The sequence below is a fragment of the Simochromis diagramma genome, unplaced genomic scaffold, assembly GCF_900408965.1.
Source record: "Simochromis diagramma unplaced genomic scaffold, fSimDia1.1 OVJJ01000216.1, whole genome shotgun sequence".
NCBI classification, from domain to species: Eukaryota; Metazoa; Chordata; class Actinopteri; order Cichliformes; family Cichlidae; genus Simochromis; species Simochromis diagramma.
In genome coordinates this window covers 5,255,540-5,273,852 of record NW_024386883.1, presented here as the reverse complement: position 1 = coordinate 5,273,852, position 18,313 = coordinate 5,255,540, and the positions used below count along the sequence as shown (strand labels likewise).

Sequence of the window (18,313 nt, the reverse complement as noted above, 5' to 3'; positions counted from 1 at the left end):
GGAGATGGAAGATTAACATACTAGGCACACCTCTGCATTATTAAAACACCAAGTTAAGGAAGATCATTTGGAAGAATTGTGTTTTTCCCTCCAGCATAGACTTGTATAAATCAATGCCAAGGAGCTCTGAAGCTATTTTGGCAACTCGTGCTTTATGTGGGGTTTTCCTTTTCGGGTATCCTTGTGTTGTTTCTCATTTCCTCACATGCCACACTCCTCTATATTCCATGATACATTACTATGAAAGTTTTAATCCTTTGTGAGGTTTTTTTCTTTTTAGTAAACTTCTTTTTTCCCCTACATTTTCCTGTGAAAATCTCGTCACTGAATCCCAGAGGTGTTTGCCTGAGTGTCTGCACTGGAACTCTGAGTCATTGAGTCTGTTACCATCTTTTTTGCTGGTTATCATTTCACTGCTTACAGTGTATCACCTACTTTTTCTTACTACTGTATCAGTAGCGCCAGGAAAGAGGCTAAGAAAAGAAAAGAAAAGGTTATTTACTGCTAACAACCACCTTTTGCTTTAACCACACTGAAGACATGTTAAGTCACTTCTACCTTTCTTTTAGCATATTTTGCATGTAAAATCAGCTGTAATTGTAGTCTTTGAATGTGGATTTATTTTGTTAGACTCATTAGGAACTTTACTAATTCAGAGCAACAGGTCGGAAAGTGACTTAAGACGAAAGCTGGTTTACATTAGTCCTAAAGTGCTATGTGCTACTATTTTATATTTGTATGTTATTTGACAATAGAAACTGTTATATTATTGGGAATAAAATTCAAAAGTATTATCGGGCTGTATTTTAATGTCACAAAAAGAAGTAGGAAATAAGGTGTAAGCCACATTTACCATACATTGTGTTAGTGGTTCTAACACAAAACATATATTGAGATTTTGCCATTGTAGTGGGGACATTTTCATGAAAAATAAAAGCAATCCAGAGGTTCTGCTGGAATGCATGAAGATTCTTAGATTCACTCTTACAGCCAAACAGTTCCTCTGCTTTGCTCATAGCTTTTACACTTTAGAGACAGATTTAGTGAAAGCAGCTCTGGCTTTCTGGCAGCTGGCTGCATCGGGACATGAAGCCGTTTTCTTTGTTTGAGGCTCTGCCAAACCAACCACCAGGCGGGCATTATGACAGTGGTGCAGATAAGTAACAGAAGAAAGGGCAGGAATACATATGAAACAATTGAGCAACAGTGTTTTCTGTGGGAGACGGTCGTTCTAACTGGTACAGACTGTTCATAGTTTGGAAAGCTTTTTTCTAATCCACCAAAGCTATATCAAATTGTTAAAATTAGGGGGAGAAAATCCCCAAAGCACAGTGGGAAGGTGTACAGAGTATGACAAACCTCAGATATCTGTAAATGTTAAATTATATACATTCAACAAACTAATTAAAATTAAAGATCTATTGATTAACTCTCCATCTACTATATCTCCCCCTATCTATTTTCACAGAAAGAAGCACCACTGGCATGTTCCTGGTGGTTGGTGTCGATTTATCTGTGTCCAGGTTGGGCTTAGGCTGGTGTCTCATCATCCTGTCTTACAGTGACTGAAAATATACAACATACTGCAATATAGATACACAGCATAAGACAGAACACTGAGCTACCTGTAGGTTCTAGTACTGGCTGCCATTAAAACAAACGTGAAGGAAATCTGGATTTAATAATTTTCTTTTTAATTCTTAAATTCTTCCCAACAACATCATGTCAAGTAGAAAATTTCCAATCTGAATGAGGGTTATGTTTGTTTAACGTCAAGAACCTGGATTGAGTTGAATAACAGTGCTGAAAGATGTCAGTGCGCCTCACAGAAGTAACTGCGTCTTGTTTACAGCCTTTACGGTAAAGGTTAGCTATTTGCTATGAATGCCTGTCCATTAATAGGACATAAAATGGATTATGTTTTAATAATAATACGCAATTTAACTGAAAAAATTTAGTCATTTATGAAAAAAAACTTACCTAACTATTAAACTTTAAAATAGGTACATTTACTTCTCAAACTTGGTACCAGATGGATGACGTGTACGTGAGGGTCCTTCTGACTTCCGGGTTTGTATAAACAGATATCAAGCGGAGTCGCCTCGCCCATAAAGATGTGAGTTTTTGGACTTTCGTGAAATTTTGACATGGACATATTTTACATGCATTCACGTGTATCCGTCTGTTAACAACTGTAATGGTGTGTTCTTCATTAGGTCTAAAGTAACGTTTAAAATCACCCTGACGTCGGACCCCCGGCTACCATACAAAGTGTGAGTACACTGACAGCTCAGCAGTCACCGCTTTAATATGTCAGGCAGCTACATTTTCGACTTTATTTAACGTTTAGTTAACATTTCACGGCTACTGCAGATATTTTGTGTTTGTAGTTTTTTATTAAGCAACGTAACACGTGGGCAATGAGTGAACATCTGCTAGTGCCGATGCTGACACTGTAATCACAGTCGGCTTCCGTTTTCTGTAGTGTGGCTTCACAGCAATTTATGAGGTCTGTTATGAATTAACCTGACCATCTTTACGTCGTGATCAATGGAAATGGCACTCATTAAAGTAATTTGTATAATATATGTGAATCCTGACAAACAGCCAGAGTCATAAAAATATTATTAAATTGATTTTAAACTTTTAACTGTATTTCTATAAGTTTTACAGCTTTTCCTATTAATGACCGCCATTCGTACTACATCAAAGTAGTAAAGTAATAGATAAATGATTAAATGACAGAAAAGTTTCTGGTTTTCCAGTATTTACAATGAGTCTATAGTTTTAAAAAAGATCTCAATGAATAAAAACTGAATAAAAGTTGGCTGTTTGGGGCCCCACATTTTAAAATGGCATTGATGTCCCTGCTATATGCAGGATAAAAAGACATCAGAACATGGACAGGACGAGCAGGAACAGGAATCATAGCAGCCAAGGGTAAATGTAAAGCAGACCTTTTAACATTAAGCCCTCAGACAGACTGTTATGGCTGTGGTGTTTGACTTTGCATTGCTTAAAGGCACAGTGTGCTTTTTATAATCCAAGTCTTTGTCATAGTCAAGCACAGGCATGTTTAAAAACAATACTCTGCTTAGAATGCTAATTCAGAGTATGACAAAGTCTTTTTTTTAATCTAGAAAAAGTAAGTTTAGTGAATCTATTTTTTTATAGTATTATTAGTATAAGTTTCATAATTTTGATGATATTGTTGAATATTCAATAGCTTTTGATACAGAGTTTAACATTTTAAGTGGTATTCTTGAACAAAGTATTCAAATCTAGGTTTTCAATATTTATTTCTAATACTCTGGTTCTTTTGTTTGAGCAACACTTTGGCATATTAAACAGATCCATTTCCATTTCTGGTTGAACTTCAGGTTTCTGACAAATTACCTGAAATCCTTCATGGATTTTATGCAGAAATCATAGTCGAATCAATTTTTGCCATTTCTGCAGCTGATTTGTGTTATCTTTGTTTGTTTGGGTTTTTTTTTTTTTAGTGCAATATAAAGTGGTAGAATGAACACTAAAAGACCAGAAAAAATCTTGTTCAGGTCTTATTTAAATAGATTATTAAATAGCTTATTATGAATGTATTCCCATAAATGAAACAAGGGAATAAAGTGGAGCTGAATAGCTTTGTAGCACCTTGATCTAATGAGTAATTAGATCATTTTATTTTTAAAGGTAAGCACTGCTTAGCAGGGGAAATTTTATAGACTGGAAATTTAAATCTTACATGTAATTTATTTCTAATAATTTTTGAAATGAGATATTGGAGATATAAATAATGTTTTGCTGAATCAATGCTTTCATGAAATAGCTTGCAAAACTAAAAAAGTGTATTAAATTTATGTTATTCAAAGGTTGCATAAAATACCAGGCAGTTTAGTGCAGGGTAAACTGATTATTGTGCAATATTGAGATAGAATTTAGAATGATGCAATGTGTTGGGCTGGTTGCTTCCTGAGTACTGTTACTAGGTTACATCAAGGGTAGCAAACATCAATTCATATTTAAGGGGATTCACTTGCTGGATTTTACCTACTACCTATTAGCTTTGTGTCTAGGAGTTAGCAATCATCCATATAACTAGAGCAGAACATAGAGTAGCAGCACAGGTTATTTGATCAAAGTGTATACACAAAGAAAAATCTACTGGAGCTCACAAACAAATCATTATGTGACTTAATTCTAAGTCATTCTTATCCCCATGCTGCACGCCCCCTGTCGAATCTCACTTTAACCCCTAAATAAAACCATTTTTTTCTACATGAATAAAATTTTTTACATTTTCTTTATTTAACTAAAACTAAAAGTAACTAAAATGTAAGCCATGATTGGTCAACATGTAGTTAATTTAAGCAGTGTGTGCCACCTTACATAAATGATGTCTCACTGTTTTCTTCCTTTTAGATTAACAAAAGGTATAATGGCTTTGTTTTTTACATACTGGATTATGTCATCTGGTTTTGTGTATATGGGCGTAACATTCCTGCTATCACATTGTCTCAAAGCACTTAAATTGTTGAGCTTTTGTTGACCTTTTATGGACTAATTTGACATTAGTAGCAAAACAATGTGTGCTAACTTCTTAAAAAACATATACAATCAAAACATCTTAAAATCATGTTCTACGACAATCATTTTTTAAGCAGCACCAAATGACATCCCTATATTTTAACTATATTATTACAAAGTAGAGGTGGGAATCACCATACATCCCTCGATACGATATTATCACAATACTTAACGCACGATACGATATTATTGCAATTTTTTAAAAATATTTTGCGATATTCAGATTCTGTCCATAAAGGTAAACTTTATCAATATTAATTTTATCTAATAACAAAGTCTCACACTCAGTCTTTCTCTCATTTCAGTCAGTTATATTGTTGACAAACTGAACGGTTTGTATTACAGTCTAGTCCAACTTAACTGAATGCAACCATCTGGTACAATTATAGCTATTCTAAACTATGCAATTTGTGAAAACTATGCAGCCCCTTCAGCAACTGAAGAATTTGAAAGTAAATTAAAACAAAATATAATTTTACATTAAATAAAAAAGTTTTAAACTTAATTAAAATAAAACATGTTTATTGCTGCCAAAAAAAAGTTAAACACATTTGGACAGTGAAGGAATGTCAGGATTCTTGCTCAGTAAAAGGATCAACATGCTCTGAAGTCAGAGCACAAAAACCTTTTTTGTAACAAAATATCGATTTCTGCTGTCCCTATATCGATACATTATTAGCAAACAAAATATCACGATACTACACAGTATCGATTTTTCCCCCACCCCTATTACAAAGCAAAGTTTGAAAGCAAGATTAGAATTTATGTCAATTAAAGATTGTCCATTCTGGTTGGAAACCCAGCTAAACCCTAGTATTAAGCTGCAAAAAGTTGATTAATATATAAGTTGAATTTTCTTTGATGGTCAGTCTAGTGAAAAAATATACAAATAGTGAGGCTAAGAATAAAAAAAATCCCAAATGTCTTATTTTAAGGTTTCACACAAGGTTTTCAAGAGATGTGCCCTTTGTAGAATTGAGGTGTAAACAAGATGCAGTTGCAGAGTGTTTTGTTTTCATGGTATTTTTGTCACATAATGCATGGTCATAATTTCCAACAAAGGTTCAAATGAGTAGGTTCAAATAATTAGATGTAAAATACTGGAGACTGTTGTTACTTTAACATGTTGACAGAGCGTCTTTTCTTTAATGAGGTCAGAGAAAACCTTGCTGGAGCTAATAATGTTATGGCTTGAGCAGAGGGATGGTGATGATAATGAGGTATCGCATTAGCCCTGTCAGACATTCAAAAAAGGTTACCACTGGCTCTCAGTTAACACACTGAGGTCATCTTTATAATCTCCCAGGTTTTCACTCTCACAAATAGGCTGAAGATTCAGCTTAAGCTTAGCTTCTTTCTCTTTTTACTGCAGTGCTGAGTACATCCATTGATTTTCACCCTCCTAGAGCTCATCTCCACTGCATTACCTTACTTGGCAATTGCATTTCTGGCCTTGATTTTTTTTTAAATATTTTTTATTTATTTAAAAAAAACTCTCACATCTGTTTAAAGAGTCTGGTGGTTTTTGGGTTGCCCTTGGGAGATCTCTGGTCCCCACTGAGCACTGCTCTGCAGAATTCATTTGAGAAGCATCCATCTGACAGTGTTGTATGTGTAACTGTTTATGCACCCTTAAGGACCAGCCCTGGCCAGTATGTTGAGGTGTGAACTTTAACTGGGCCAGTGCAACTCATGTATTCTTTTCTTTTTAGCCTTTGTGTTGTAGATTTGCTGCTGTTCTTGGGATCATTCTCCTGATGCATGACCCAAGTTGAGCCGAGCTTTAGATGTCAGACAGTTGGTCTCATAATTGACTCTAGAATAGTTTTGTATACAAAATACGGTTGGTTCAATGACTGCAAGGTGTCCAGGTCCAGTGTCTGCAAACCACCTCTGTACTCACAGTTGGTATGAGGTGTTTGTGCTGAAATACTGTGTTTGGTTTTTGCCTAACGTGGTGCTGTACATTATGGGCAACATCTCCACTTTGGTCTTAACTAAAGGACATTGTTCCAGAAGGTTTGGTGTTTGTTCAGATACAACTTTGCAAACCTTCGCTGCGATGTTCTTTCTAGAGAGAAGAGCCTTTGTCCTGGAAACCCAAGTCGGTTACTTTTTGTGTACTTGTTTCGTATTTTTCTAACCATATTGTCCGGAATGTTAACATTTAACATGTTAGTTTAGGCCTGTAAAGTCTCAGATGTTGCTCTTATATTTTTGGAAAGTTCTCTGAGCTTCGCATGGTCTGAGTTTGTGGGGATGTCCACTCCTGGGAAGATTGTGGTAGCACACACCTTGTGCTTTTATAGAGGTACTCACATTAGATAAGTTAAAGTGCATTTTATTTGTAGCACCTGGTTGCTCTTTACCTTCTTAATTCCTATGCTAGCAGTAAGGATGTTAGTTCTTCACTAGACTACATAGATCTGTGTAAACCTTCTTCTTCACAAGACTGTAAAATAGTAGGGATTTTATAAAATAAAAATGTTATTTTAGAGCATTTTTAAAATCCCATTTAAAATCCCATTTAATATGTCTGTTGCAGACTAAGTGTCCCAGAGAGCACACCATTCACAGCGGTTTTGAAGTTTGCAGCTGAGGAGGTAAGCTGTTTCTCCTTGTTCTTTGTGCAAGACTACGGTGGAATAATTGCATTGCGCAGTAATGCTGTTCAGCTTAATACAGATCTATGGTACATGTGAAAATATATGTCAGCTAATTTACAATTTACAGTTTTATATTTGATGGTTTTGACTGTGACATACCCTTGCAACATTTATTCAACATTTATCTATTTATAGTTACAAAATTCTAGTATAAACAATTGTACCTTTTAATAGACTAAAATGAAGTCTTGTTGCAGTTAGTGTTTCAGGCACTGGATGTGTTTTTCAGCCGCGTTCTTCAGTCTGACACAACGGGTTCACTTATATTTTAATCAATAGAGCCGTCTGCTGTCACTGAAAGCCTCTCTTTAGCCTTTGAAGTGTATTTTCTTCCCTTTTCTGTGCATAAACACGCAGCACTACTGCGGCTTAAATCATCCTAATGAATGAGTAAAGCTGCGGCTGCAGATGTGCTCCTTTTCAGTGTGTTGACAGGGTATTAATCTTATTCTGTTACAAACCAGGAAACTAATGAAACATAATTTTCACATTGTGATCCCCAAATTTGCATGCAATGAACATACGTGCTGCTAGAAGTTAATTTACTGTGAGGAGAATACAGTTATGGCTGAGTAGAACTACAAAGATTTCACCATTGATTTCCCACAAATGTTAGCCTTTGAATTACTTAGCCATGGGAGTAGTTTCCTGGAGTGGCTTCATATTGCTGCCTTGTTCACTTACATTTATTTATTCATCAACACAGATTTTGCTTTTGTGTTAGTAGCTTTATATTTTACATTTTCTTTATTATGGTTCAACTGGCAGAATAAAATGATTGTATTTTCTTTAAGATATAATGTTAAATATTTTATCATAAACCAACCAACCAACCAGGTGGGTGGTTCAAACTCATTTATATGCTATATTTAATCCTTTAGGAGTTTGGTTTTTTTTCTGCCACAAAAACAAAGCTCATCACCTCCCATTTGTCTCTGATCAAACTGTTTCATGTGTGCTGCTTGTGCTACACAAGCCAGTAGTTTGGTGAGCAGCACTTTGCTAACCTTATCTCCCTGGAGACAGACTGCTTCCTCCACCCGTTTGCAGCAAATCCCCACCAGCCCACATCCTCTTCTGCCGAACACTGAAGTAGGACATGTATTGTAACCGTGCTGAGTGATTTTCATCCAGAAATTCAAGCGTGGCTATCTTTCCCACAGGCCCTCTCTAAAGTGTTTATTTGAATGTGTGCGTGTTTGTGTGTGCTCAGGTGCATTTTTGTGTGAAACCGCAAAACACTTGTGTGTCTGACAAGCGTGAAAGTTGGGAGACAAAGGACAAAAACAAAACAGTTTTTCGTTTTTGCTTGTTTTACTCACTATGGTAGTGAAGACATCGTGTAGTAGCTCTCGCTTCTATTTTGAAATTGTTACCCAATAAAGTCAGAGAACGGCAGCGCGCTGACTCAGTAGATGAAGCTGTCTTTCATGGTAGTTTTAGTTTCACACTTTGTCTTTAGGCCAAGTGAAATATGGGAGCAACATGTCCCTGATTATTTAACTAGAATGGATTAGTGCTGCTGAAATGTCAAATGCTAACTTCTGTTGAGAAATTCACTTTTAATGTTAACATTGGTATCTGCTTCAATTTCTCTTGCAGTTTAAAGTGCCGTCAGCAACCAGTGCAATAATAACAAATGGTGAGTACACAGAATTTTATTTATTTATTTATTTATTTGATGTTCCAGTGAACTCGAGTTATTAGGAACCATTTTATGGTTACAGAGAGTCTCGTGCTTTTACAAGTGTTTTGACAGGCAGGTTTGAAGTCAACAAAAAGCTGGAAGGATGTGTGGAAGATGCATCAAAGTGAAGGCGTGCTTGCTGTGGTCTTTGAACTCCACAGCGGGTCTGGAAATAAGCTGATGCTTGAAGTACTGTCAAGTCACATATAATGATATATTGATCACCAAAAGCAAGCAAACATAATGTAATGGTATTTATCTCATCAAACATACATTTAGACATGTGGTCATGGTCAAGACTGGACCTGCTGAAGTTCAAACTAAGGATCAGAATTTGGGTGCGGGGTGTCTCTGGGTGAAAAAGATTTCTACTAGCTGATAGGAAACCAAAAGTAACTCAAATAATCTCTTGTTAGAACCAAGATGTGCAGAAGAGCATCTCTGAAAGTGTGACAAGTTGATCCTTAAGAGGAGCAGAAGACCACACTGGGTGTTACTCCTACCAGCTGTGAAAAAAAAAAAGCTGAGCAGTTCACACAAGCTCAACAAAATTGTACGGACGAATGACACCTGATCTTACAATTTTGGATTTCTGCTGCAATGTTAAATTGATGCAGTCAGCAGTTGGTATAAACATTACTGAAGCTTCCTGCCTCATATCAAAGGTTCAGGCTAGTGGTGGTGATGGTGTGGGGCATAATTTCTTGGCACGCTTTGGGCCCTTTAAATTGTTTAAATGCCACAGCTTACCAGAGTAATTGTTGCTGATCACACCCTCCCTTTTGTGACAGCAGTGTATAAATCTTCTTGCTTAAAACAGGAGAACACAGCAAATAAAACTGAACGTCAACCTGGTACCAGTAAGGAGTAACTAATAAAGTAGCTGAGTGTTTAAGTAAAAATAATTTGAGATGTATTCAATAAATAAAAACAATGTTCTGTCAGTATTTTGACTATTTTTAAGCCAAGACAGATCCGTATAAAATATTTCCTAAACTTTCCATTGTTGTAATAGTTTTTCATCGACTGTATTTCTTATGACAGTAAATGGGAAGTGTCTGTAATTTCACGAGCACCTTATAAAAAAGGTTGAATTTAAGTCCACTTTCTGAGGTTTTCATTGCTAAATTAAACTTTGTTTTACTTGCTACTTTTAGAGCAGACTCAGTAACACTGAATCCTGCATCCTCCACTAGCAGAAGTTTTGCATAGCTTCTCCCAGTTTGTGTTAAGACCCTTTGTGTGATCTGTATAAAGTAAATCAGTCTAAAGCTTCACCTTAGAGGGGATTCATCTAATTAGTGTGTGTATAAAACAGAAATAGAGTTCAAAGTTGTAAATTAGTGCAATTCAAAAATTGTATTTTTACTTCCATATTTAGCTGAAACGTGATTATTTCTTTTAACACTTCAGTTTCCGACACCTACCCAACAGATGGATGTCTGAAATAATCTGAGCCTAAATTTTCAGCTGGATTCATCCAGTTACACAACACGTTATTGATCTTATAGCCACACTCTTAGAAATTACCAGAGCAAATGACACTAAATTGCCTTAATGGGTGTTAGGAGAAAAATTGTTGGCTTTTTCATTGTACTCCAGCAATCGAAGAGCAGATTGCTGGCGACGTCGTTTTCTTCTGCTCTGTTCTGACAGGGTTAGACTAGTGAACTTAATTGTATTTTAAATCACAGGAAGATTACTTTCTTGGGGACATATTGTGTTGACAGATAACATAAAGATAAGGTTTGTGTTAAAATGACTGAAGTGATGATACGTTCAAAGATAAGTTTTAAATTTATCAAAAGAAAAATGGCTCGTCTGTCATTGTTCCAGATAGATCTCTTTGCTGTCAGTTGTGCTGCTGAGTGAACTGTTATTACAAATGAAGCAGTTATTGAATACATTTTATTTCTTATTTCTTTGCTTGTCTTTTGGATAACAGTTTTTTTTTTTCTTGTATTTTCTGCATTTTCTGTTTACATTCTCATTTTAATGTTTGCTTTGCAGATGGAATAGGAATCAACCCGGCTCAGACTGCAGGTGAGTTCTTGTGTTCTTATGTATGTTTTTCTTTTTTCTTTTCTTTTTTTAAGTATTAGAAATACTTTGATCCTCAAGGTGATTTAAGGTCACATGTTCTCCATCTGTTGTATTAATATGCAAATGACCTCTGGGCTTTCTTTTAAGCTTGTTGACACTTGTCAGACTGCTTTTGTCAAATCATAAATAGCCTAAGCAATTAATACAGTTCTTGAACAAAGTATGAATCATTATGCTTTATATCTCGGACGTGTTCAAATCTCAGTGACATTGGCCTGAAGGTCAGCGGTCGTTTTCTGAAAACCTTGCAAATGCAATAACTTGAGAACAAGGCAAGATAGGATTTTGAAATTGAAACCATAGGTGCATCTACTGGGAGCCTGGGGGCTACCACTGGTCACCACCAGTATTTCTGCTAATACTCAATGGGATGTAACTGTGCGTGGTTCCACAAAGAGAGCAAGAAAATACAGTAAGAATTACCTTGTATTTTCTTGCTCTCTTTGTGATCAGTCATTTCTAATTAAATTTGGGTCATTTAAGTCTGTTTTTACATATTAATAAATATAAATTAACTGTTTTCTTGCCTTGTTCTCAAGTTATTGCATTTGCAAGGTTTTCAGAAAACGACTATATAAAGCATATATATATATACATGCACCTGATATAGATAAACTAAACTATTATGCACCTGAATCTAACATGACAATGAGAGTCCCATCACAAATCTGCGCTACCTTAGAATATGAGTACAGTAGTTGCATATAGAGCACATTAAGTGTTTAACTTTATTAGCTACAGCATCATCAAATATACATCCAACAGACACTTTGTTAGGTTTAACTGTTTATCTGTCCAATAATGCAAATCTCTGATCAACCAATTACATGGCAGCAGCTCAGTGCTTATAGGGATGTAGACATGATCAAGACAAACTGCTGAGCAAACATCAGGAACAGGAAAAGAAAAGTGATTTAGGTGACTTTGGGGCATGGTTGTTGGTCCCAGAAGGGGCTGATCTGAGTATTTCAGGAACTGCTGATTACTGAGATTTTCCTACACAGCCTAGGGATTACTGAGAATGGTCTGAAAGGGAGAAGAAATGCTTTGAGTATCACTTGATATTTCACGTGTGGGTGAAAATGCTTTGTTGATGCCGGAGGTCAGAGGAGAATGGCCAGACTGCTTTGAGCAGATAAGAAGTCGACAGTATCTCAAGTAAAGGTTTGTTACAACCAAGGTATGTAGAAAAGCATTGCCTGGTGTGAGTCTTGATTTCTGCTGCAGTATTCGGATGGCCGGGTAAGAATGTATCATAAATATGAAAGTATGGATCCACACTGCATATTTTCAGTGGTTCAAGCTGGTGTTGGTGGGGAGATATTTTCCTGGGACACTTTGGAGCTGTTAGTATCAACTGAGCATTGCTTATTGAGCATTGCTGATCTCTTTATGAGCACAGTGTATTGTTCTTCTGATGGCTGCTTCCAGCAGGATAACACGTCATGTCAAAGCTCCAATCCACCCAGCTGGTTTCTTGAACATTTGAATGAGTAGACTGTTCTTAAATGGCCTCATCAGTCACCAAATCTAAATCCAATAGAGTATATTTGGGATGTGATGGAATGGGAGAGTTATGAACCAACCAATCTGCAACAATTGTCTGATAGCATCATGTCAAGGTGGACCAAAATTTTCTAGGGAGTGTTTTTTGCACCTTGTTAAATCTATGACTTGGAAGAATTAAGACAGCTCTGAAGGCAAAAGAGAGTGCAGCCTGATATTAATGTTCTCTGTCTAACCGATCTGAGTCTACTGCAGCCACCTGAACAATCTTCCATTTGTTTGGTAGCTGAAATTTGTTTTTAATGAGGTTGTCTTTGATTTACTTAAAAAAGGGGGATAAAATAGTGTTGGTTGGTTTTGGCTCTTACAAGTTAGATGTGAATTTGGGAGGGCAGAGATGTCACAGTGCTACCTTGATAAGCAAGTATTGAAAATCTTACTAATCATTCAGCCAGTCTCTTTACAAAGAATTGCAGGACTTCATCACCACTGGTCATACTCTGTTTGTTTGGCCTACTTCTCTTTATGCATTGGATCTCTTCTGCTGAGGAAGGACATTGGTGGGCATTCAGCTTTTTATCAGAGTTACACTCATGCGCTGTGCTGCCAAGAATAGCAGCAGTTCAGAAACCTCTGTCCGATTGGCTTTTTTTCACCCACTGCAGCCACTCCACCTCCTGTTTACAGGACTGAGATGGTGGAAATCAATCTGTCAAGTTCTTTTTTTTTTTTTTTTTTCCCAACAAGGTTAAAATCACACTTCTTTTGGAAAATAGCAAAGGTGCACATATGCCAATAAGAACTGCTTAAAATGCATGCTCTTGTTAACATCCATTTCTTTTCTTTTTTTAATAATTGGTTTATGTAGGCTGACTGAAGAGCTGAAAATTAGGCACTAGGATTTTTTTCATCTGTCAGTTTAGAGATCGTTCCAGCTCGAAGCGTCTGTGTGAAGACTGAATCTGTGTGCAAGTTGTAATCGAATCCAAGACTTTGAGTCAGAGATTGCATGCTTTTTTGTCAAGTTTCTCTCCCAGCTGGTGAGTTGACATGTTGTTGGCAGCTTTGGTGACAATAAAACCCCTTATTAAAGCAAGCTGATTATGAACCATGATCTTTATATAGTGCTCTGCCTTGTGTTGCAGGGAATGTGTTTCTGAAGCACGGCTCAGAGCTTCGCCTCATTCCAAGAGACAGAGTGGGAGGACAAGGAGACTGATGCTGCTTTTCCTCGTCGACATCGGCATAATGACTCACGCGGCAGATTCATGTAACGCTCGAGACCCAGGAAACACCTCAGCGTGTGTCATTTTTATTTTCTGGCCCACCACTGACAGTGACTCACATGAGAGTATATTTAAACACATTGATGACGTGCGCATGTTCCCTGTGTCAAGTTCAAAAGTTTGGAGTAACATCAGGAGAGAGTAAGAGAGTAATGAATTCACACAACACAGCATCTACATCCCAGGAAAGATCAGCAAACAACTGAGTCAGCTGACTTTTGTATCTTTGTAAATGACAATAAAGAATCCATATGACCAACGGCACATGCTCAGTGCAGCGTTACTTTTGTTCGTACTGGAATTGGTAATGATATCTACAAAGGATGCTGTTAAGTGCTTCATTAAGCGACTGGTGACTTTATCTGTGCTAATCAGGCACCTTGTGTCAGAGCAGTGTTCTTCAAACAGATGCTGCAGTTGTCCTGGGGACCAGATTTGTCTTTGAGTCGATCCAACACAGCTTCTGATTAAAGCATGAAACTGTTAAATCAATCTGTTCAAACATATGGCTCTTTGCTGCCCTCTCTCAGGTTACATTCGAGCATCAAATGCACTCATCCCCCCACTTGAAATCACACACTGCGCACCTACACACAATAAATATAGAAAATCTCCACTGAATAATGCTGCCTGATTATGAACTGATAAAGCAGGTGTTGATAAAACAAGCCAAGCGTCCAAAGAGCTTAGATTAAAATTGGCATCGAGATGTGTCTGAGTAGCTATCAATAAGATTCATCAGCCACTGGTAACACGGATTTTCATCTTGGAAATAAATGTCACGTGTTTGCAGTCGTTTGTCATGTGGCTTCTCTTTTTGACAGTGTGGCAGTTTGAAAAACAAGTAAACAGAAATTGTGTCTTAATATCAAGCCTCCTTGATTATTTCCACCCAAAACAACATGACTAACAGACCAGTCTGTGTTTTTTTCCTTTATGAAATGTGCTTTATTAACTGATTAATGCAAAGAAGCAGCTGACTATCCTCTCCGCATTAATCATTTTCATTTGAGAAGGTCTGCATCATTTGTTTCTGAATTGGTTCAGTTTCTCAACCCCCCAAAAAGAAATACAGTTCACACTTTGTAAAGAAAAATAGGCTGGGGTGAATAATGGAGTGTGCATGGTGTAATACACAAGAGAAAGCTTACGGTTGTGTCTCACCATTTGTTAGGATGCAGGCTGGGATGGGGGGGAGGAGTATGAGGGCCATCGCAAATGGATTTGCTTTTCTGTTTTAATCAAAATCACTGCTGGGCACAGCAGAAATTTGCTTCTTAAATTGGAGTCGACCGCAGAGTGCCCTGAATGCAGCAGATGTTATCTCCCAGCGTTGCAATGTTGGTGGTTGAAAATTGCTTAATTGCTGCAGATATTTCTCATGCATGTGTTCCTGAAGGGGAAAAAAAAAAAAAAAAAAAAAAGAGTACATTTTTTGTACTTTTTAAACGGGTGATTAGTCTTTAGGCCAAGATCAATACATGATCATTTTGCATGCTGACTAAACCGAATAAGATGAAACTTAAATAAAAAAAATTAAAAAAAGGTAAGAGATCAGCTCATTTCACACCTGAATTTGTGCTCTTTAAAGCATGAAATTAAAATTTCACAGTTAAACAGAATGGATGCTCTGGTTTAATACTTCTGAGAAGCAAAAAAAGTCTCGTAATCACATTAATTGAGCTCCATGTCCTGAGTCAGCTGCAGGCTGAACTGTGCCCCAAAGTCAAACCTAACTTAAGAGGCACTGATGCACTGTGGGTATCGTACTTGGGCAAAAGAAGTCTATTACAAACTTGTTCTATATGTTTTCTGGGTTATTTATCAAATGCGAGCAAGCAAACAATAGAACAAAAAAAAAAAATAGTTTGTCCTGTGGGTTCTATTACTCTGGAAAAAATAGGCCCCTCATGCATGCTGGTCCTTTAACAGGCTCTATGAAATATGAGAGCCTCCTGGTGTTTCTCTGCTCTTTTAAAATAATGCAGTTAGTAAACTAATCGAAACGAGGAGATAAACTAAATAACAGGGTTTGGATATTTTAAACTAAATTTAAAATATACAACTCTCTGATGAGTTCTGCTTTTTAATCAACAAACTAAATAGCTCCTACCACCACTTTATCAGCTGTAGCTGGCTTCAGCAGGTCCATTGTAGAGACGAGACAATCAAAAGGCAGTTCATACAGGTCGGTCTGTTGCCTCTGCTGTGGAATATAAAGACTCAGGGGAGACACTTTAGTGGGTGTCAAATTGGGATGTCTTTAGCCAAACTCCTAGAAAGCTCACTCTTTGAATTTTCCAAATTCATTTAGATTTCAAATCAAGACATTTAAAAAAAAAAAAAAAGGGTGCAGGTACAGGATAACACATCAAATTTGATAAATGCTTTAAAAGCTGCAGAATTCTCCATTTGAGATTTTCTCTTTGCAATTTTAAAGCCATGGCTCTGTCTTAAATAGCCACTGGTTTAGCTCACTGTAAACAGTTAGGCCACTGAAATGATAACAGAGAATACTGAGTTTTTGATAACAGCATTTGTGGTGTACAGTTGTATTTAAAAGATGTGAGAGACTGTGATTGATGATGTATGAGGAGGTAACAGTTCATTTGCAAACCACTGATATTAAGATTATTAACACTCGCAAAGATTGGACATGTCCCAGTGATTGATTGATTTGTCTTGAACCGAGTTAGGAAACAGTTTGAGGTCTCCAGCTGTATTTTTAGTCTCTTGATATAAAGATGACAGACATAAAGAGACAAACGGGGAACTGGAAGCTGACACGGGCTGACAGCGTAGTGCTGACTGGTCTCAGCGGCTGTGCCTGACACTGTGTCTGTGTCTGCGTGACGGCGAAAAGCCCATTTGCTATGAAATGGGTTTTCCCCATGCACTGGTCTGCTGCCCTCTTTCCCCCAATCGTTTGCGCTCAACCTGCTTCATAAATGACATGTTGAGTGTGCAGCCACCGAGTAAAGGCAGCCAATCTAAAATGAGATCTGGTGATCTTTCAATTCACCATGCAGACAAGATCATCACTGTGGCCACAGGTCAGTGAGCCAGATAAAGAAATCAGGAGCCAGGGAATGGAAAGAGATTCTCTCCGTCATCCCGTCCAGCTAATTTTCACCCCCATTCTCACACATCAGTCTCTAAAACATGTGGATATACAGCTCAGTCTGCAAACCGTGTAGTTCTAGTTTAGTCCCAGCTGAACTAGAACCTCAATCACAAAGTCCACACCCCCTGGGAAAAGAGTGTCACACATTAGGAAACATGAGGAAAACCAGTTGAGGCATCACATCAAGATTATTTAATTATATGAATGACCTGATTCTGCCCCCTTCTGTCATAAATTTAGTATGGCAGCTGGTTGAAAGCTCTAATTTGCCAGGTTTAATCGTCCTCAGTAGTTTCTTTTCTTTCTTTCTTTCTTTTTAACAAAATGCTCGCTGTTTGTCGTGTCACGTCATGGTTTGGCAGTAATTATTTGTTTCTCTTCTCAAATGTGAATAAATTCAAGGAATATATTCAAGTTATATTTTGAAAGTAAGCCCAAATATTTCTTTAAATAGTAATTGTCCTGTCAGTGTATGTATGACATATCATCTTAAAAATATATCCAAAAAGGATCCAAAGGAAACCTACTGTAAGAACCACAAGTCTGATGGGTTCAGTTGGCTTAACAACAATTCTCTTTGTCACCCCTGGTGTGTGTCTGATAGGTTGTTTCATCTATTATTACACAGGAGGTGAAGATGGTCCGATGACTACAGTATTGTCCTATTTTAACAAGTTTTTGCCGTGAAATGAATGAACAGATTTCTTACCGCTGTCAGACTGCCTGCATTTAATACTCAGTGTGTTTGGTATTAAAAGTATCAACTTTTATGTCTTTTATGGCAACCACTACATGATGTAAACATACCAGGTCTACCATTTTACTTTTCATTCAACTTAAAAATGTATTAATCAGCAGTGACATACATCGTATGTTACGGTGTTATCAACCAATAACGTGATTCAACACAACGGCTAACTGAAATGAATGTCTTGTATGAATCTGACTGGCTGTCCACTCTTGAACCTGCAAGGCAGTCCTAGAGTTAATTTTTTATTTTCCCCAGTTTCTTTGCATCACTTCCATCTGTGCAACAACTTTCTGCAACTACGTGTGCAGAGGGGTTGTGTAGGTATTAATAAATTGCTTAGAGAGTGTATTTTAAGGGCACAACAGCCACGGGCAATGTGCACTCCATCAGCTTGGACAAAACAGAAAAAGCAGGCTCAGCCAGTGTAGTTTTCCAACAGCAGTTCATGTGCGCTCAGCGATAGTATGCTGTGAGAGTGTGCAGCCAGAGCAATTTAGAGCTCCACAAATACTCTGGAGTAGATTGGACACCCATGCTGCCTAGACAATGGATCCTCAGATCATCCCCCGACTTTATCTTTAGAACAGCCTTGGCTGATACTCAGGC

The 18,313-nt window shown here is 37.3% G+C and overlaps 1 protein-coding gene across 1 annotated transcript; it reads left to right on the top strand.

The window, feature by feature from the left end:
• The first annotated feature begins 1,991 nt into the window (after nt 1–1,991).
• On the top strand, nt 1,992–14,698 carry ufm1 (ubiquitin-fold modifier 1). Its single transcript, XM_040033241.1, has 6 exons — nt 1,992–2,116; nt 2,217–2,273; nt 7,130–7,187; nt 8,853–8,892; nt 10,948–10,980; nt 13,692–14,698. Coding segments are annotated over exons 1-6 (264 nt in total). The 5' UTR covers nt 1,992–2,114; the 3' UTR covers nt 13,766–14,698.
• The last annotated feature ends 3,615 nt before the right edge of the window (nt 14,699–18,313 follow it).